Source organism: Gouania willdenowi, chromosome 10 (assembly GCF_900634775.1).
Source record: "Gouania willdenowi chromosome 10, fGouWil2.1, whole genome shotgun sequence".
Classification (NCBI taxonomy): Eukaryota; Metazoa; Chordata; class Actinopteri; order Blenniiformes; family Gobiesocidae; genus Gouania; species Gouania willdenowi.
In genome coordinates, this window is record NC_041053.1 from 16,587,585 (window position 1) to 16,609,620 (window position 22,036).

A 22,036-nucleotide genomic window follows, 5' to 3' on the forward strand; every position below is an offset into this window, starting at 1 on the left:
AGCCTTGGTGGTGCGTGCAGCGCTGCTCGATCCCGACACAATGATACTAGCTTTAAAAATGATGAATAAAAGGCACATCATGAGAGGCTGAGTGAGACTAAAGCTGTACATTCCTACTCTAACACTGACACCCAGTGGTTTACAGTGACCAAATTAGAATTTTGAACAAGTCATGCAAGCAATATTCAAACAAAATTGTGTTAATTAAATAAAAAGGTTGGTGAGGAGTAGGGCTGCACGATTATGGCCAAAATGATAATCACGATTTTTTTAATTTTTTTTTATTAATACTGTAATCTCGATTATAATCACAATTATGTATCATGCTAGGAAAACAATCTGTGTTTTTATGATATTGCTTTTAAACAAACAATGTGTGCAGTTTAAAGTGCAAAATTAAACTTTAAATATAAATTATACTAAAAACCATTTTAAAAAATTAACCCAAGAATTGAAAATGTACCATATAGGCTAACTGAATAAATACATTTTGACAGAGTGTAAAGCCAATATTATAAATGTAAATATAGCCGACAATCAGGTTAATTTAATGGTGTCAACAAAAATTGTGCTCACGATTCAAATTTCCTATATATAGAATCATCTTAATGAGATATTTACCCTTTGGATCCAACAACTGACAGCACAATATAAATTATTTTAATGCACTTTAAACCAGCAAGTGACACCTCATTTAATTTTTAAGTTGCTTTCTGTTATCAGGCAAATTAAGTGTGAAATATTACTAATACCATGTGACCAAATTGGTAGGCTAGATCAAAGTTTTAATTTGATTAAACTGTGCATATGTAATTTACTTAAAGCAAATATATTTATTATGTACAAAATGTATATTACTTTTACGATTAAAAAGGAAAAAGTGTGGCAAAGAGGTGCATATGTACAAAAATATTATGAAAAACCGACTTGCAGTGGATTGTATTGTGATTATTTAATGGAACTATATAATAATAAAAAAAATAATACTGTATGACCAAAAAAAACCCCCAAAAAAAAACACTCCAGGAAAAAAAAATCCCTCTACGACAGAGTTGAGAACTTTCCCATGATAATATATATATATACACCACTGATAGAAAATTGTTGCACAACTTGTTGAGTATACACTTCAAACGTCAAACAATACCAAACATTACCAAAACACCAGAAATACACAATAAATTCCTGAAATGGTATTAGAAACATGAAAGCTTACAGGCAAGCTGCCATGTAAACAAGAATATATGCAACTGAAAAGAAATGGCCAGAGGATCAATGATGGGAATTTATAAAAAAAACAAACAAAAGAGGTCAGAATTCATTGGTCTTTTCACCAACACAAAGAGTAAAAATGTGTGTTATTTTCCTAGTAATTTGTAAAACAATCACAAAACTGATCAAATGAAGGCTAAATGTAAATGTCTAACAATAAATTTAATGGTTTCTTCATGGCAACCAACATTTCGACTGTCCACAATGTCCGAAAGCATGACTGTATGTCAACAGGAACCAATAAATGACAACAAGAAAATGGGAACATTTGAAAAATAAACTATGGAAGTTAATCACATAAGCCAATGGATATTGAGCAAATTGTTTTTGAAACATGATATCTGAAAGTTTTACCATATTAAAGCCTTGAGAATAATGTAGATCAGGGGTCCCCAACCCCCGAGCCTCAAATGGTACCAGTCTGTGGGTCAATTGTTAATGGTTTGTACAGAAAATAAAACATAACTAATTGCATTATTTCCGTTTTCTTTATTATCAGAGAAAGATGTTTTTTTTTTTTTAAATTACCGGATTCTCTTTGCTACATCTGTCTAACCGTCTCTTTGTAGAGAAACAAGCTCAAGGCTCCCACGTTATGGTGAGTTTCATTTTTATTTTTCATGCACTTTAAATTTGTTTTTGGGGCGTATCTTAATCTTATATTGAAAGCATGTTTAACCTTGATGCTGCTAATAAAGTTTATACAGTGGAATCACGTTTAAAATTATATTTAGAAAATGACAATTTTTTTTTTTTTTTTTTTTTTTTTGCCGCATCTTAAAAGCCAGTGCGTGAAAATATTGTCTGAGATTAAAATGGTCCATGGCGCAAAAAATGTTGGGAACCGCTGATGTAGATGATTGAATATGAACACATTTATTTCTGCATGACACGAAACCTGAGCAAAAAGTTTCAAGGAGAACAAAGTTGAGCACAAAAAGGAAAGGCTTGTTCATGTCTTACCTCCTCAGATGTTCTCCTCCTATCAGGTAGAACCAGTGTGTTAGCATGACTTCCAGGGACTATAGTAGATCCAATACTCATCCTGGGTCCAACCAACATGTAGCGTTTATCTCCTGATCTGTACTGGATGCTGTGACACAGTGTCCCATCATAGTTTGGCTCCTGCAGATATTTAGAAGTATAGTCTGTGGATTTGGAGCACTGCATTGCAATCAGCACAATGATGCTGATGACAAAAAGCAGTGAAACTGCTCCCAGAGTGATCATCAGGTAAAAAGTCACATCACTGTCTTCATCATCTTTAGCTGCACTTTGAACATCAGAGGCTGCAAAAGCCTCTTTGGGCTCCACCACTTTGACCATCACAGTAGCTGTTGCTGACAGTGACACGTTGCCATTGTCTTTGACCAGTATGAGCAGTTTGTGCTCAGCCTCGTCTGTCTCTGTGAATGAGCGAAGTGTTCTGATCTGTCCTGTATAGCGGTCCAAACCAAACAGACTGTGGTCACTCACTTCCTGCAGTGAGAAGAGCAGCCAGCCGTTATATCCTATATCAGCGTCATAGGCTCGGACTTTGGTCACCAAGTGTCCTGCGTGGACATTGCGGGGAATCTCCTCCACGCCTTCAGCAGAGCCGTTGGAGCTGACTGGATACAGGATGACTGGAGCGTTGTCGTTCTGATCCAGAATGAACACGTGGACTGTGACGTTGCTGCTCAGTGACGGAGTTCCAGAATCTGTGGCAACAACTTGGAACTGGAACGTTTTCACAGCCTCAAAGTCAAAACTCTTCAGAGCAACAATGTCTCCAGTTTCTGAGTTTATGTTTAGAAAAGACAATATATCTGGACCTCCTCCTCTTGCTATATTATATAAAATAACAGCATTTTCATTCACATCCTTGTCTTTAGCGCTCAGTGAAAATATAGACTTTCCAGCAATGTTATTTTCTAACAAATAAAACTTTAGAGGACTCTCTGAGAACTGTGGTCTGTTGTCGTTTACATCTGATATATGAATGATCAGATTTCTGACAGTAGACAATGGAGGCTCACCACAGTCTGTAGCTTTCACTGATATTTCATAATAAGTCACCTGCTCTCGATCCAAGAATCCCTTCGTAACAACTGAATATGTATTTTCCTTATATGAAGGTTTTAACTCAAAAGGAACATTTTCAGTCAAACTTGAAATAATTTTACCATTAACCCCTGAGTCTTTATCAGATACACTGATTAGTGAAATCACAGTCCCAGGCTTTGAATCCTCAGGCACCGTATTTGACAATGATGTGACTTCAATTTCTGGTGCATTATCATTAATATCTTTTATTTTTACAATTACTCTGCAACGGCTTGTTAATGGAGGAGTGTCTTTATCTGAAGCCTGCACATCGAGCCTGTACATGTCTGAATCTTCATAATCCAACAGCTTTTTTAATGTTATTTTTCCACTTAAATTGTCTAATTGAAATATATCCTGAACCTTACGTGCTAATGTTTTACTTAGACTGTATTTGATTTCCCCGTTTGTCCCTTCATCTGGATCTACTGCTGACACTCTTGTAACAACTGTGCCAATTGTAACATTTTCATAAATTTCAATTTGATAAGTGTCCTGACTGAACTGCGGGCGGTTGTCGTTATTATCGAGAACAGTAATAGAAATATTAAGTGTTCCTGATCTCGGGGGTTTGCCTCCATCAACTGCTGTCACACAAAGTAAATGTTTATTCTGTTGTTCTCTGTCGAGGGATTTCTTCAATACCAGTAAAGGTCCTTTGTCCCCATCGTTCTGACTCGTTTCAATGTCGAAGTGATCATTTGACGATAATATATATGTACGAATGGAATTAACGCCTGCGTCAAGATCACGGGCTGCGTGCAGCTCAAACCGTGTCCCCGGTGACGTCTGCTCCGCTATTTCAATGCTTTGTTCATCTTCAGAAAAAACAGGTGAGTGATCGTTTACATCTGTGATTTCTATTATTACATAATGGATTTCCAGCGGATTTTCAACCAGAATTTTCAGTTCAATAGGACATGTAGTAGTGCTGCTCTGACACATTTCCTCTCTGTCGATTTTCTTACGAACCTGCAAGGCACCATTGTCCGGGTTCACGTCAAAATAAGCGTCCTTGGATCCCGACACAACACGCAACCGTCTGTCCATCAGGGAGCTTTTATCCAGACCGAGATCCTTTGCAACATTTCCAACAGATGCCCCCTCTCTCATCTCCTCAGGGATAGAATATCGCAGTTCAGCCGTCGCCTCTCGTCCAAAAATCAGCATCAGACAAAGCTGGAACACAAGCCAGAGGTGTCCGCTCCATCCTCTCTGCTTTTCTCTCCCCATTCTTCTTAAAGCGCTCATTTACTCACAAGATCATCACCTGCTCCGTTCAACGCTGACCATCCGACCATCTACAGATGCTGTTTAGGAAACACGACTGTCTCCCTTTACGCGTCCGTCCTCAGCTCGCAAACAAAGGGTGGTTTTAAAGGGGAGGAACCCTTACCCAGCAATAAATGATATAACACTGACGCCAAGTGGACTAAGTCTAGCAGCTTTCTCATTTCTATTCAACAATACCAACCATACAAAATAAGTTCAAATATATTTAGAAAAAAATAATATACAAATAACTGGAAAAGCTGTGTAAATAAGGTTGCGCCATATGTCTTGGATTTACCCCCCTATAACCCTGAGGTTAATTAAATTTTAACGCAATAATGTTTTGGTAACACTTTACAATAAGGGTCCCTTAGTTAACGTTAGTTAAGGCATTATTGAACATGAATTTACCGTTTAATAATGTTATAATAATCATTATAATGTCTAACATTAACTAACATATCAGTTAATGCATTAATAAGCAGTTCATTAATGCTTAGTATTTCCCTTAATTACGTTAGTTAATTAAGAAAATTATTCAGCATCAATTAACAGTTTAATAATGTTATAATAGTAATTATAATGTATTAACTTACATTAACTAACATACCAGTTAATGCATCAATAAGCAGTTCATTAATGTTTAGTCATTTCCTTCATTAACATCAGTAGAGGCTTTATTTAAACGTTAATTAAAAGTTTAATAATGTTATAATAATTATTTTAATATTAGCTAATACCAGTTAATGTATTGATAAGCAGTTAATTATACTAAGTAATTTAAACATTACTAAGCATTAATACATGTTATATAATGTAATTAGTTGTCCTTATTATAGGCCGACATAACTAAATAGAAAAGGAGCAGGACTCTTGTCTCTGTGTGCGTCACAGTTGGAGTCAATAATAATTGTAATTGTGTAATTGATTAATTGATTAAAATTATGGTGTAAATATAATCGTAATTGTAATTTTAAAAAAAATCTGTAGCTGTAGTAACCATTATTAAATTGTAATTGAGATCAGATAATTGACTTTGTATTTGTAATTTCCATTAAAATTCTATAAAAAATTGTCAATTATAGTTTAACACAAAACTGGGGAACCATGTTACAGTTCAATGTACAGTTCTACGCATATGTAGTTAACATTTTATTAAAATGTGTTTCATATCAAGCTTTCCCACATTTCACTATTTAAAAACTATTTTAATAGAGGGGCATAGTGACACAAAAGACGCTGAGAAATATTCAAACCAAGAAAACCAAGAGATAGAAATAAATTTGATGATAGATATTTGTTTTTAGTGTATTTCATAGCTGATATAGGAGCCGTTATCATAAGAGATGCTAACAGAAAGCCAACACAAGAGGAAGGTTAACTTTTATAGGTTATTTATTTCAGGCTCAGAAATTGTGATTAACAGGTAATTGAACATTAGTAATTCAGAATATAATTGCAATTGAAATTCTCAGGATAAAAAATATTTGTACTTTGTTGGTAAATGCTGGTTACTGCGTAATTGAATTGTTATTGAACATGGGCCATTGAAAACGTAATTGTGACTGAAAAATGGAATTGAGCCCAACCCTGGTGTGCCTTTTCTCTCAGTAACTTATTCCTTAAAACACATTGAATGAAAAATTCTGACGGTCTTTTTAATTTCTGTGAATTTGTGAGGCTCAATAAAATAAACACATCAAGACAAATAGTTACTCAAAAAAATTGATCAGTCAAAATTAGTTTAAGAAAACAAACAAACAAACCAACAAAAAACATTCTCGACTAATTCTATATCCAAAACCAAAACCATAGCCAGTGATTCACAAACAGGGCTACAAGTATTGATGAGATAAAATAAAAAAATAAAAAAAAAAACAGTGTATCAACTCTAATTTCCAAGTCGTTTCTTTGAGGCTGTTTAATAATGTGTAAAACTATTACACTCCAGTAAAGTGATTGTAAAACATTGCACAACTTGAGGACACTTCAAACGCCAAACAATACGAAACATTAGCAAAACATCAGCAAACCTGAATTCTTACAATTGTATTAGAAACATGAAAGCTTACAGGCAAATTCATGTAAACAAGAATATAAGCGACTGAAAAACAAATGGCCAGAGAATCAAATAGTGTGAATTATAAAATGACAAAAAATTAGACACAAACAAACGAGGTCAGAATTCACTGACCTTTTCACCAACACCAATGGCCTATATGAATCTTAAATATAAATATCCTGGAAATAATCTCCGTTAGCGGGCTTCAACTAGCAATGTCAGTTGAAGTATAAGTGTTTCTTAAATTTAAAATTATGAATCATTAAAATCCATAATTCAGACCAAAAACAACACTGTTGTTAGAAAAAAGAACACAGGCAGGAAGCTGCTGACACTGTTGATGTGTAAAAGCATGAAATTATTTACGTTATTAATCCATTGGATGATAAATAGACAGCGCTCAGTTTCACACATTTTTCTATTCAAATAGACCTATATATCACACACACTGGGATGAGAGCACATTGTTTCTCAGTCTGTAGTATGTTCCTGCTGATGCAGTCAGCCTCACTATAGCGTATGAATTAATTAATGAATTAATTAATGACTTCACCCGTCTGTGCATACAAAGACACAGGCTTCATCAGCTGATATAGATCAGTTCATCAGATACAAATCTATATCTTTCTAAGGATGTCATCGATAAATGAAAGGATTGCATCAATGTCTAAATATTCTCTCTTCTGTCAGCGTCAGATCAGATCCACACAGTGACGTGTTCACACATAACCTTTTATTGGACAGCTTGCTTTCTCAGAAAACTGATTGGTCAAGAGGCGGAGCTTTAGCACTCGCTAAGATCCAAGCCAGAGAAAACCCTAGTCCGGACCAGGCTTGTTCAGCCTATGCTGCCATGGTGATTTAGCTCCTTAAGACATTAGCGAGCTTCGTAGTCCAGCACACACTGATTAAATCTCTGGAAGTTAGCGCAATAAGAGGTAATCTTGCTTCGTAACATAGGCCCAAAGAATAAAAATGTATGAGTTATTTTCCTAGTAAATTATATTTACAACAATCACAAAACTGATCAAATGAAGCTATAGATCTAAATGTCCAACAATACATTTTATGTTCTCTTCTTGGCAACCAACAATTTGACTGTCCTCAGTGCCCTAAAGCAAGACTGCATGTCAACAAGCAACTGAATACTCAACAGGCAAACGCAAATGTATATTTTACATATAAAACTTGTACCAACGAATGACAACAAGAAAATGGGAAAATTAGAAAAAGTCACTATTGAAGCTAATTACTTAAGCCATTTGATCTTTGTTGAGCAAATTGTTTTAAAACATGATATCTGGCTTACTAAATATTTTACTACATTGTGGCCTTGAGAACAAGATGACTGAATATGACAAAATTGAATTTGTGCATGACAAAGAAACCTGAGCAAAAATGTTTCAAAGAGAACAAAGTTGAGCACAAAGAGGAAATGCTTGTTCGTGTCTTACCTCCTCAGATGTTCTCCTCCTATCAGGTAGAACCAGTGTGTTAGCATGACTTCCAGGAACTATAGTAGATCCAATACTCATCCTGGGTCCAACCAACATGTAGCGTTTATCTCCTGATCTGTACTGGATGCTGTGACACAGTGTCCCATCATAGTTTGGCTCCTGCAGATATTTAGAAGTATAGTCTGTGGATTTGGAGCACTGCATTGCAATCAGCACGATGATGCTGATGACAAACAGCAGTGAAACTGCTCCCAGAGTGATCATCAGGTAAAAAGTCACATCACTGTCTTCATCATCTTTAGCTGCACTTTGAACATCAGAGGCTGCAAAAGCCTCTTTGGGCTCCACCACTTTGACCATCACAGTAGCTGTTGCTGACAGTGACACGTTGCCATTGTCTTTGACCAGTATGAGCAGTTTGTGCTCAGCCTCGTCTGTCTCTGTGAATGAGCGAAGTGTTCTGATCTGTCCTGTATAGCGGTCCAAACCAAACAGACTGTGGTCACTCACTTCCTGCAGTGAGAAGAGCAGCCAGCCGTTATATCCTATATCAGCGTCATAGGCTCGGACTTTGGTCACCAAGTGTCCTGCGTGGACATTGCGAGGAATCTCCTCCACACCTTCAGCAGAGCCGTTGGAGCTGACTGGATACAGGATGACTGGAGCGTTGTCGTTCTGATCCAGAATGAACACGTGGACTGTGACGTTGCTGCTCAGTGACGGAGTTCCAGAATCTGTGGCAACAACTTGGAACTGGAACGTTTTCACAGCCTCAAAGTCAAAACTCTTCAGAGCAACAATGTCTCCAGTTTCTGAGTTTATGTTTAGAAAAGACAATATATCTGGACCTCCTCCTCTTGCTATATTATATAAAATAACAGCATTTTCATTCACATCATTGTCTTTAGCGCTCAGTGAAAATATAGACTTTCCAGCAATGTTATTTTCTAACAAATAAAACTTTAGAGGACTCTCTGAGAAGTGTGGTCTGTTGTCGTTTACATCTGATATATGAATGATCAGATTTCTGACAGTAGACAATGGAGGCTCACCACAGTCTGTAGCTTTCACTGATATTTCATAATAAGTCACCTGCTCTCGATCCAAGAATCCCTTCGTAACAACTGAATATGTATTTTCCTTATATGAAGGTTTTAACTCAAAAGGAACATTTTCAGTCAAACTTGAAATTATTTTACCATTAACCCCTGAGTCTTTATCAGATACACTGATTAGTGAAATCACAGTCCCAGGCTTTGAATCCTCAGGCACTGTTTTTGACAATGATGTGACTTCTATTTCTGGTGCATTATCATTAATATCTTTTATTTTTACAATTACTCTGCAACGGCTTGTTAATGGAGGAGAGCCTTTATCTGAAGCCTGCACATCGAGCCTGTACATGTCTGAATCTTCATAATCCAACGGCTTTTTTAATGTTATTTTTCCACTTAAATTGTCTAATTGAAATATATCCTGAACCTTACGTGCTAATGTTTTACTTAGACTGTATTTGATTTCCCCGTTTGTCCCTTCATCTGGATCTACTGCTGACACTCTTGTAACAACTGTGCCAATTGTAACATTTTCATAAATTTCAATTTGATAAGTGTCCTGACTGAACTGCGGGCGGTTGTCGTTAATATCGAGAACAGTAATAGAAATATTAAGTGTTCCTGATCTCGGGGGTTTGCCTCCATCAACTGCTGTCACACAAAGTAAATGTTTATTCTGTTGTTCTCTGTCGAGGGGTTTCTTCAATACCAGTAAAGGTCTTTTGTCCCCATCGTTCTGACTCGTTTCAATGTCGAAGTGATCATTTGACGATAATATATATGTACGAATGGAATTAACGCCTGCGTCAAGATCACGGGCTGCGTGCAGCTCAAACCGTGTCCCCGGTGACGTCTGCTCCGCTATTTCAATGCTTTGTTCATCTTCAGAAAAAACAGGTGAGTGATCGTTTACATCTGTGATTTCTATTATTACATAATGGACTTCCAGCGGATTTTCAACTAGAATTTTCAGTTCAATAGGACATGTAGTAGTGCTGCTCTGACACATTTCCTCTCTGTCGATTTTCTTACGAACCTGCAAGGCACCATTGTCCGGGTTCACGTCAAAATAAGCGTCCTTGGATCCCGACACAACACGCAACCGTCTGTCCATCAGGGAGCTTTTATCCAGACCGAGATCCTTTGCAACATTTCCAACAGATGCCCCCTCTCTCATCTCCTCAGGGATAGAATATCGCAGCTCAGCCGTCGCCTCTCGTCCAAAAATCAGCATCAGACAAAGCTGGAACACAAGCCAGAGGTGTCCGCTCCATCCTCTCTGCTTTTCTCTCCCCATTCTTCTTAAAGCGCTCATTTACTCACAAGATCATCACCTGCTCCGTTCAACGCTGACCATCCGACCATCTACAGATGCTGTTTAGGAAACACGACTGTCTCCCTTTACGCATCCGTCCTCAGCTCGCAAACAAAGGGTGGTTTTAAAGGGGAGGAACCCTTACCCAGCAATAAATGATATAACACTGACGCCAAGTGGACCAAGTCTAGCAGCTTTCTCATTTCTATTCAACAATACCAACCATACAAAATAAGTTCAAATATATTTAGAAAAAAATAATATACAAATAACTGGAAAAGCTGTGTAAATAAGGTTGCGCCATATGTCTTGGATTTACTCCCCTATAACCCTGAGGTTAATTAAATTTTAACGCAATAATGTTTTGGTAACACTTTACAATAAGGGTCCCTTAGTTAACGTTAGTTAAGGCATTATTGAACATGAATTCACCGTTTAATAATGTTATAATAATCATTATAATGTCTAACATTAACTAACATATCAGTTAATGCATTAATAACCAGTTCATTAATGCTTAGTATTTCCCTTAATTACGTTAGTTAATTAAGAAAATTATTCAGCATCAAATAACAGTTTAATAATGTTATAATAGTAATTATAATGTATTAACTTACATTAACTAACATACCAGTTAATGCATCAATAAGCAGTTCATTAATGTTTAGTAATGTCCTTCATTAACATCAGTAGAGGCTTGATTTAAACATTAATTCAAAGTTTAATAATGTTATAATAATTATTTTAATATTAGCTAATAGCAGTTAATGTATTGATAAGCAGTTAATTATACTAAGTAATTTAAACATTACTAAGCATTAATACATGTTATATAATGTAATTAGTTGTCCTTATTATAGGCCGACATAACTAAATAGAAAAGGAGCAGGACTCTTGTCTCTGTGTGCGTCACGGTTGGAGTCAATAATAATTGTAATTGTGTAATTGATAATTGATTAAAATTATGGTGTGAATATAGTCGTAATTGTAATTTAAAAAAAATCTGCAGCTGTAGTAACCATTATTAAATTGTAATTGAGATCAGATATTTGACTTTCTATTTGTAATTTCCATTAAAATTCTATAAAAATTGTCAACTATAGTTTAACACAAAACTGGGGAACCATGTTACAGTTCAATGTACAGTTCTACGCATGTGTAGTTAACATTTTATTAAAATGTGTTTCATATCAAGCTTTCCCACATTTCACTATTTAAAAACTATTTTAATAGAGGGGCATAGTGACACAAAAGAGGCTCAGAAATATTCAAACCAAGAAAACCAAGAAATAGAATAAATTTGATGATAGATATTTGTTTTTAGTGTATTTCATAGCTGATTTAGGAGCCGTTATCATAAGAGATGCTAACAGAAAGCCAACACAAGAGGAAGGTTAACTTTTATAGGTTATTTATTTCAGGCTCAGAAATTGTGATTAACAGGTAATTGAACAGTAGTAATTCAGAATATAATTGCAATTGAAATTCTCAGGATATAAAATATTTGTACTTTGTTGGTAAATGCTGGTTACTGCGTAATTGAATTGTTATTGAACATGGGTCATTGAAAACGTAATTGTGACTGAAAAATAGAATTGAGCCCAACCCTGGTGTGCCTTTTCTCTCAGTAACTTATTCCTTAAAACACATTGAATAAAAAATTCTGACGGTCTTTTTCATTTCTGTGAATTTGTGAGGCTCAATAAAATAAACACATCAAGACAAATAGTTACTCAAAAAAATTGATCAGTCAAAATTAGTTTAAGAAAACAAACAAACACACCAACAAAAAACATTCTCGACTAATTCTATATCCAAAACCAAAACCATAGCCAGTGATTCACAAACAGGGCTAAAAGTACTGATGAGATAAAATAAAAAAATAAAAAAAAACAGTGACACAACTCTAATTTCCAAGTCGTTTCTTTGAGGCTGTTTAATAATGTGTAAAACTATTACACTCCAGTAAAGTGATTGTAAAACATTGCACAACTTGAGGACACTTCAAACGCCAAACAATACGAAACATTAGCAAAACATCAGCAAACCTGAATTCTTACAATTATTATTAGAAACATGAAAGCTTACAGGCAAATTCATGTAAACAAGAATATAAGCGACGGAAAAACAAATGGCCAGAGAATCAAATAGTGTGAATTATAAAATGACAAAAAATTAGACACAAACAAACGAGGTCAGAATTCACTGACCTTTTCACCAACACCAATGGCCTATATGAATCTTAAATATAAATATCCTGGAAATAATCTCCGTTAGCGGGCTTCAACTAGCAATGTCAGTTGAAGTATAAGTGTTTCTTAAATTTAAAATTATGAATGATTAAAATCCATAATTCAGACCAAAAACAACACTGTTGTTAGAGAAAAGAACACAGGCAGGAAGCTGCTGACACTGTTGATGTGTAAAAGCATGAGATTATTTACGTTATTAATCCATTGGATGATAAATAGACAGCGCTCAGTTTCACACATTTTTCTATTCAAATAGACCTATTTATCACACACACTGGGATGAGAGCACATTGTTTCTCAGTCTGTAGTATGTTCCTGCTGATGCAGTCAGCCTCACTATAGCGTATTAATTAATTAATGAATTAATTAATGACTTCACCCGTCCGTGCATAAGAAGACACAGGCTTCATCAGCTGATATAGATCAGTTCATCAGATACAAATCTATATCTTTCTAAGGATGTCATCGATAAATGAAAGGATTGCATCAATGTCTAAATATTCTCTCTTCTGTCAGCGTCAGATCAGATCCACACAGTGACGTGTTCACACATAACCTTTTATTGGACAGCTTGCTTTCTCAGAAAACTGATTGGTCAAGAGGCGGAGCTTTAGCACTCGCTAAGATCCAAGCCAGAGAAAACCCTAGTCCGGACCAGGCAAGTTGTTCAGCCTATGCTGCCATAGTGATTTAGCTCCTAAGACATTAGCGAGCTTCGTAGTCCAGCACACACTGATTAAATCTCCGGAAGGTAGCGCAATATGAGGTAATCTTGCTTTGCAACATAGGCCCAAAGAATAAAAAGGTGTGAGTTATTTTCCTAGTAAATTATATTTACAACAATCACAAAACTGATCAAATGAATATAGATCTAAATGTGCAACAATACATTTTATGTTCTCTTCTTGGAAACCAACAATTTGACTGTCCTCAGTGCCCAAAAGCAAGACTGCATGTCAACAAGCAACTGAATACTCAACAGGCAAACGCAAATGTATATTTTACATATAAAACTTGTATCAACGAATGACAACAAGAAAATGGGAAAATTAGAAAAAGTCACTATTGAAGCTAATTACTTAAGCCATTTGATCTTTGTTGAGCAAATTGTTTTAAAACATGATATCTGGCTTACTAAATATTTTACTACATTGTGGCCTTGAGTACAAGATGACTGAATATGACAAAATTGAATTTGTGCATGACAAAGAAACCTGAGCAAAAATGTTTCAAAGAGAACAAAGTTCAGCACAAAGAGGAAATGCTTGTTCGTGTCTTACCTCCTCAGATGTTCTCCTCCTATCAGGTAGAACCAGTGTGTTCGCATGACTTCCAGGGACTATAGTAGATCCAATACTCATCCTGGGTCCAACCAACATGTAGCGTTTATCTCCTGATCTGTACTGGATGCTGTGACACAGTGTCCCATCATAGTTTGGCTCCTGCAGATATTTAGAAGTATAGTCTGTGGATTTGGAGCACTGCATTGCAATCAGCACGATGATGCTGATGACAAAAAGCAGTGAAACTGCTCCCAGAGTGATCATCAGGTAAAAAGTCACATCACTGTCTTCATCATCTTTAGCTGCACTTTGAACATCAGAGGCTGCAAAAGCCTCTTTGGGCTCCACCACTTTGACCATCACAGTAGCTGTTGCTGACAGTGACACGTTGCCATTGTCTTTGACCAGTATGAGCAGTTTGTGCTCAGCCTCGTCTGTCTCTGTGAATGAGCGAAGTGTTCTGATCTGTCCTGTATAGCGGTCCAAACCAAACAGACTGTGGTCACTCACTTCCTGCAGTGAGAAGAGCAGCCAGCCGTTATATCCTATATCAGCGTCATAGGCTCGGACTTTGGTCACCAAGTGTCCTGCGTGGACATTGCGGGGAATCTCCTGCACACCTTCAGCAGAGCCGTTGGAGCTGACTGGATACAGGATGACTGGAGCGTTGTCGTTCTGATCCAGAATGAACACGTGGACTGTGACGTTGCTGCTCAGTGACGGAGTTCCAGAATCTGTGGCAACAACTTGGAACTGGAACGTTTTCACAGCCTCAAAGTCAAAACTCTTCAGAGCTGAGATTTCTCCATTTTCTGGGTTAATATTTAGAAATGAAGTAAATTTTGGCTGATTGTTTTGCTCTCTAATGATATGATAGGTCAGAGCTGCGTTCTCATTTAAGTCTTTGTCAGAGGCAGAAACAGAAAATATTGAGTTTCCCACCATGTTATTTTCAAAGAGGTAAAGTCCAATGGGATTTTGTAAAAACTCTGGTTTATTATCATTAACATCAGACACTTCAATACTCAGAGTTCTAAGGTTGGACATAGGTGGGTCACCACCGTCTGTAGCTTTAATTGTAATATCATAGTGTGATACTGACTCTCTGTCTAAATGTTGTTTTAATACTATGGAGTACATGTTATCTTGAATTGACGGTTTTAAATCAAACGGTACATTATCTGAAATGGTGCATATCACTTTACCATTCAGACCAGAATCTTTGTCTGTTATACTAATTAAAGAAACTACAGTACCAATCTTTGAATTCTCTGGTATTGTGTTTGACAGAGACGTAACTTCAATTTCAGGTTTATTATCATTTATGTCTAATATCTTTATGATCACCCTACAGTCAGTGCTCATTGGAGGCTGTCCTTTGTCATTAGCCTGCACGTCTAGTTTATACACATCAGCTTTTTCATAGTCAATTTCTCCTTTTACTCTGATTTCACCTGTTTCTTTATTTAAGATAAACTTCTTGTAAATTTTGGGGTCACTTTGACCACCAAAAAAATACTCAATTTCCCCATTAGAGCCCTGATCTGGGTCAATAGCTACAACAGTAATTACTCTAGTGTCTGTTTTGATATTTTCAGGTATTGTTACTGAATATATTTCTTGGTTAAAGGTTGGGTTATTATCATTGGAATCGAGGACTAATACTGTAATATTCAGAGTCCCTGATTTTGGAGGGTTTCCACCATCTACTGCTGTCAGTGTCAGCGTGTGTTTATTCTGCTTCTCACGATCTAAGGATTTCTGTAAAACTAAAAACGGCATTTTGTCTTCTCCTCCTTCTCGAATTTGAATCGAGAAAAAATCATTTGCATTTAATTTATATGCACGCACCGTGTTGGCGTTAACATCCGGGTCGTGTGCAGCTGGCAACTGGAAACGCTTGCCTGCTGGAGTTGACTCGTAAATTTCCAATAAATAATCCTTCTCTTTAAAATTTGGATGATTATCATTTACATCAATAATTTCCACTCCAACGTAGTGTATTTCCATTGGGTTTTCTACCACAATCTTTAGGGTCGTCAAGCATGGATTTATGTGCTCACATATTCTCTCCCTGTCTATGTTTTTACCTACATATAAGACACCATTGTTCTGACTGACTTCAAACTGAGCATCCTTTGCACCAGAGACGATACGAAAGCGACGTTCCAGCAGTGAGCTGGTGTCCAGTCCCAGATCTTTAGCAACATTTCCAACGACAGATCCTACTTTCACTTCCTCTGCAATGGTATATTTAATCTGAGCTGAACCCTCCTTCACACAGATGAGAATCAGAAAAACACCGAAGGCAACCCACCAGTTCAGTCCGCCCCGTCTTTGTCCTCCTTTATCCATCATTTTCCTTCAAATTTCGTTACTGATGCTTCCATTCATAAATCCTTTCACTGAGCAAAGAAGAGCGATCCACAAAACGTGCAGTTTAAGGTAAATCCCACATTTTAGACGTATCTTTGATTAAATATAACGGCAGTGCTGTGGATGCTGCGTCTTCCTCTCTCTGAACGGAACTAAAACACTTTGAAAAAGCAGGATGAACGAACGCGTTACCACAGCATTTTAATCCAATATGACACTGACACCTAGTGGACTACACACTATATTGTTCATAAATCAATAATGGGCAGATTCTTAATGTCCAGGTTTGTTTTGTTTTTTTAAATTTTATTATCAAAATCATTACTAGGCTACCAGTCATCCAAAATACAATTTGTAATGTTTTAATTATGTCTAAAATTTGATGGATGTAAATTTTAAAACCAAAATAAATGCAAACAAAAATGAAATACAAACTTGTTCAATTGTTTTTACTCATACTGTACAACGTTTGATTTTATTGTGATCATAATTTAAAGCCATTGTCCTCAAAATATGTGCCATTTTACTTGGAAAAGTATTCTCAAGTGATCTGTAACAAAAAAAAAAAAAAAAAAAAGTTTACCTTTACTAAATCATCTGTCAACATATATTCACATAATAAACAACATTTAATTTAGAATTTCTACAAAGCCAGATCGAAGAAGCTTTTTTGTGTTGTAACCACACAAAAAACGGATAGAAAATAATCCATCGGAAGCAGTAATTATAAAAATGATAATAACAATAATAATTATTATTATTATGATCATCATCAATACTATATAATCAAATTTGAAAAATAATAGCAATTATAATGGCTTGGATATATAAAGTGTTTTTTTTTTTTCAGTGAGACTCAAAGCGCATTACAGAAACTATTTTTCATTCACACCAGTAATTCACATCAGTCATACCAGTGGTGGTAAGCTACATTGCAGCCACTGCTGCCCTGGGCTATACTGACAAAAGTGTGGTTGCTAATTCTCGCCTACAGCCCCTCTGACCACCACCAACATTCATGCACAATTCATACATGGCAATGTGGGTAAAGTGCCTTGCCTAAGGAAACAATAACAAAAACTGATATAGAGCGGGATTCGAACCACAAACCTTTAGTTTATTGGAAGTCTCTATACCACTGCTCCACAACTAGTTGTTTGGTTACGCATGTTTGGGTCATTTTGTGTTATGTTTACACATAAACATGCTCAGTTTTCTTTTCAAATATATGCAAAAAGGTTGTGACCAAACTTTCCAACTCAAAAAAAAAAAAAACTGTTTCAGGACCATGGACAGCGGTATATTCTACTTTGGGGAGGGGTAACTTTCTCTGAGAAGGTCCCTGAATCAGCCTCCACACAAACAGTAATATTCTCTGTTGGGTATTAAGGTATTTGCTCTGGTCTGTGGTATTTAGTTTCATTATCTACACTACAGCTTTTGGAAGAAATAATAAAACATCTGGCTGTAAAGTTAAAAAAAAAAAAAAGGCTTCAAGTGCTGCCTTGTTGACTACAGCTGCAACTCTACAACATGTTCTGTTATCTATTCAATAGACTAAAAGCATAAAACTAATTTACATGACAACAAGAATAATAGATATATTCAAATTAATTACAAATTTCCCCTTAACCACAGATAATTATTTCTTTTAACTCTAGAAAATATTTCAGTGTTCTTGCGACAAGTCTCACAAAGACAAAAACTTTCCCCATTTTATAGTCTCCATTTAAACACAGTAACCACAAAAGTTTCATGCAGCAAGAAACACCAATCTGGCAAAGAAAAAATAAAAACTTATTGCACTTTCTTGATTTGATGAGCTTTGAAAAATTGTATTTATGAACAAAAGCGCTTGCGTAATATATAAACTTGAGATGACTACTTACCTCCTCAGATGTTCTCCTCCTATCAGGTAGAACCAGTGTGTTAGCATGACTTCCAGGGACTATAGTAGATCCAATACTCATCCTGGGTCCAACCAACATGTAGCGTTTATCTCCTGATCTGTACTGGATGCTGTGACACAGTGTCCCATCATAGTTTGGCTCCTGCAGATATTTAGAAGTATAGTCTGTGGATTTGGAGCACTGCATTGCAATCAGCACGATGATGCTGATGACAAAAAGCAGTGAAACTGCTCCCAGAGTGATCATCAGGTAAAAAGTCACATCACTGTCTTCATCATCTTTAGCTGCACTTTGAACATCAGAGGCTGCAAAAGCCTCTTTGGGCTCCACCACTTTGACCATCACAGTAGCTGTTGCTGACAGTGACACGTTGCCATTGTCTTTGACCAGTATGAGCAGTTTGTGCTCAGCCTCGTCTGTCTCTGTGAATGAGCGAAGTGTTCTGATCTGTCCTGTATAGCGGTCCAAACCAAACAGACTGTGGTCACTCACTTCCTGCAGTGAGAAGAGCAGCCAGCCGTTATATCCTATATCAGCGTCATAGGCTCGGACTTTGGTCACCAAGTGTCCTGCGTGAACATTGCGGGGAATCTCTTCTACACCTTCAGCAGAGCCGTTGGAGCTGACTGGATACAGGATGACTGGAGCGTTGTCGTTCTGATCCAGAATGAACACGTGGACTGTGACGTTGCTGCTCAGTGACGGAGTTCCAGAATCTGTGGCAACAACTTGGAACTGGAACGTTTTCACAGCCTCAAAGTCAAAACTCTTCAGAGCTGAGATTTCTCCATTTTCTGGGTTAATATTTAGAAATGAAGTAAATTTTGGCTGATTGTTTTGCTCTCTAATGATATGATAGGTCAGAGCTGAGTTCTCATTTAAGTCTTTGTCAGAGGCAGAAACAGAAAATATTGAGTTTCCCACCATGTTATTTTCAAAGAGGTAAAGTCTAATGGGATTTTGTAAAAACTCTGGTTTATTATCATTAACATCAGACACTTCAATACTCAGAGTTCTAAGGTTGGACATAGGTGGGTCACCACCGTCTGTAGCTTTAATTGTAATATCATAGTGTGACACTGACTCTCTGTCTAAATGTTGTTTTAATACTATGGAGTACATGTTATCTTGAATTGACGGTTTTAAATCAAACGGTACATTATCTGAAATGGTGCATATCACTTTACCATTCAGACCAGAATCTTTGTCTGTTATACTAATTAAAGAAACTACAGTACCAATCTTTGAATTCTCTGGTATTGTGTTTGACAGAGACGTAACTTCAATTTCAGGTTTATTGTCATTTATGTCTAATATCTTTATGATCACCCTACAGTCAGTGCTCATTGGAAGCTGTCCTTTGTCATTAGCCTGCACGTCTAGTTTATATACATCAGCTTTTTCATAGTCAATTTCTCCTTTTACTCTGATTTCACCTGTTTCTTTATCCAAGCTAAATAAATCTTGAAGTGCAGAGTCTAATTCACTGCCAAATACATATTCAATCTCTCCATTTGGGCCTTGGTCTAAATCTATTGCTTTCACAGTGATTACATTTGCTTCCTTTTTGACATTTTCCGGTATTGTTACTGAATATACTTCTTGGCTAAACGTGGGATGGTTGTCATTTGAATCTAGGACTAATACTGTAATATTAAGAGTCCCTGATTTTGGTGGATTTCCACCATCTACTGCTGTCAGGATCAGAGAGTGTTCATCATGCTTCTCCCTATCTAAGGATTTTTGTAAAACTAAGAACGGTATTTTATCCTCTCCCCTGTCTCTGATTTGGATGCTAAAATATTCATTGTGATTTAGTCTATAAACACGCACAGCATTTAGTAGAACATCTGCATCCCGAGCAGTTGGCAGCTGGAAACGTTTACCTGGCAACGTGGACTCGGCAATTTCAAAAATCCTCTCTTTTTCTTGGAAACTGGGTGAATGGTCGTTTATGTCGGTGATTTCAACTCCAACGTAATGTATTTCCACAGGGTTCTCTGCCACTATTTTCAGGTTTCTCAAACACGGGGAAACGCTTCCACAGAGCTTCTCCCGGTCGATCTTTTCATTCACGTATAACACGCCTTTGTTCAGATTCACCTTAAAATGAGCGTCATCTGTTCCAGAAACCAAACGAAACTGTCGTTCTCCCAACGAGGTTATATCCAGGCCCAGATCTTTGGCTATATTTCCGATGACGGATCCGACTTTTACTTCCTCTGGGATGATGTACTTGATCTGAGCTGAAATCCGCTTTACGCAGCTGAGCGTCACAAAAAGACTGAAAGCCACCCGCCAGGACAACATCCTCCGTCTCTGTCCTCCAGATTCCATCGTTAACAAAAAAAAAAAAAAAGGTTTACAACAGATCATCAAATAAAAGAAGCATTTAAAGGACGTAACGATGCATGGAAATATCTACCACCTTTTCCTTGCGCTAAAAAACGCAACCCTTCTTTCCGTCTCTCCTTTGTCGACTGGAACAAAACCACTAAGGAAGGGGCGGGTATGATGGCTACTTACATTACTGATAAGAGACTGACACCTCGCGGACTAGATACACAACTGAAGGGTATATATTTCCAATTTCTTGTTCGTAAGAAACAGTGTACAGTATATACAATATTGTGTCAGTTTTGTGTTTGCATTTTTTTTTAAAAAAAGCTTTAGGATTCAGGATGTGACCTCAAGTTTCAAAGTAAAAGATTATAAAATATCACTATGTTGAGGGGAAAAAATGGATATGTATAACCAATTATTATTATTATTATTTTAAATCCCTCCTTTCCATCCCTTGAGGCATCTTGAATAGATGAATGTGGAAATATTACTATATTAACATTGGACATATTAACACCATTTCAACATTTAGAAGGTTTTGCACAGAGATGAGGACCCAAAAGCAGGGGTCAGACACACAGAACTGTGATAAATGCAGCCTTGTAACCATATAGTTATAAACTCAGATTACATGTCTCTGATTGGACCAAAGTGCCAGTTGGACTTCACTAAAGCATTCACTTGGACTCTTGTTGATATTTTCTTAGATTCCAAATATATTATTGAAACTAAATCAAATGGTGGGTAATTGTCCTATAAAGACTGAACTGTGCCAACTTCTCTCCTTACTTTTGACAGAATTTTCCTGCAACAATTTTTACTTCCTTTGTGCGACTCCAGTGCAGTTGAACATATTAAATAAGTGGAGGTGGTTTACTGTAAATTTTTGTAGTTCCATAATCAAAACATTATTGATATTGAATATCTATATATTTTAGATGTTGAGTGGAACAAGAATATGTTTATTAACTTTGTCACTCTGTACACAACACAAGTGTAACTCCAGTTGCCATAAAGCAACAGTTGATCGCGCAAAGATGGGTTTTTTTATGTTGAAAAATACATAAAAAATAATTTCCTTTTTCCCCCAGAAGTCTAAAATGCATGCATTCGTATAGAGAATAAAAAACCACACAAACACAACACAAACTGAAATGAAATCAAATCAGACGAAACAAGCACACTCTTTCTCATCTTACCAACACTTTGATTCGTCTGTATGAGACATACATATATCTATTAGTGGTGGGACAAAACTCTAAGTGCAAGATACAATACAACACATGATATTGGGTTCACGAGATTGATAGAAAATTTGGAAGAGTTTTGAAGACTGTATAAGCATTTTAAGTTT

General features: G+C 36.6%; 3 protein-coding genes across 3 annotated transcripts; all 3 read right to left on the reverse strand.

The window, feature by feature from the left end:
- Positions 1 to 2,184: 2,184 nt before the first annotated feature.
- On the reverse strand, positions 2,185 to 4,707 carry LOC114470750 (protocadherin alpha-8-like). The gene has a single exon (XM_028459086.1). It carries the CDS (start codon positions 4,606 to 4,608, stop codon positions 2,185 to 2,187), a length of 2,424 nt encoding a protein of 807 aa, XP_028314887.1. The 5' UTR covers positions 4,609 to 4,707.
- Positions 4,708 to 8,094: 3,387 nt separating this feature from the next.
- Positions 8,095 to 10,604, reverse strand: LOC114470751 (protocadherin alpha-8-like). Its single transcript, XM_028459087.1, has one exon. The coding sequence runs from the start codon at positions 10,516 to 10,518 to the stop codon at positions 8,095 to 8,097; it is 2,424 nt and encodes an 807-aa protein (XP_028314888.1). The 5' UTR covers positions 10,519 to 10,604.
- Positions 10,605 to 12,370: 1,766 nt separating this feature from the next.
- LOC114470752 (protocadherin alpha-2-like) lies at positions 12,371 to 20,613 on the reverse strand. The gene is made up of 3 exons (XM_028459088.1): positions 19,776 to 20,613; positions 14,051 to 15,507; positions 12,371 to 12,379 (listed from the first exon to the last, which is right to left on the reverse strand). The coding sequence occupies exons 2-3, from the start codon at positions 15,416 to 15,418 to the stop codon at positions 12,371 to 12,373; spliced, it is 1,377 nt and encodes a 458-aa protein (XP_028314889.1). The 5' UTR covers positions 15,419 to 15,507; positions 19,776 to 20,613.
- Between the last annotated feature and the right edge of the window lie 1,423 nt (positions 20,614 to 22,036).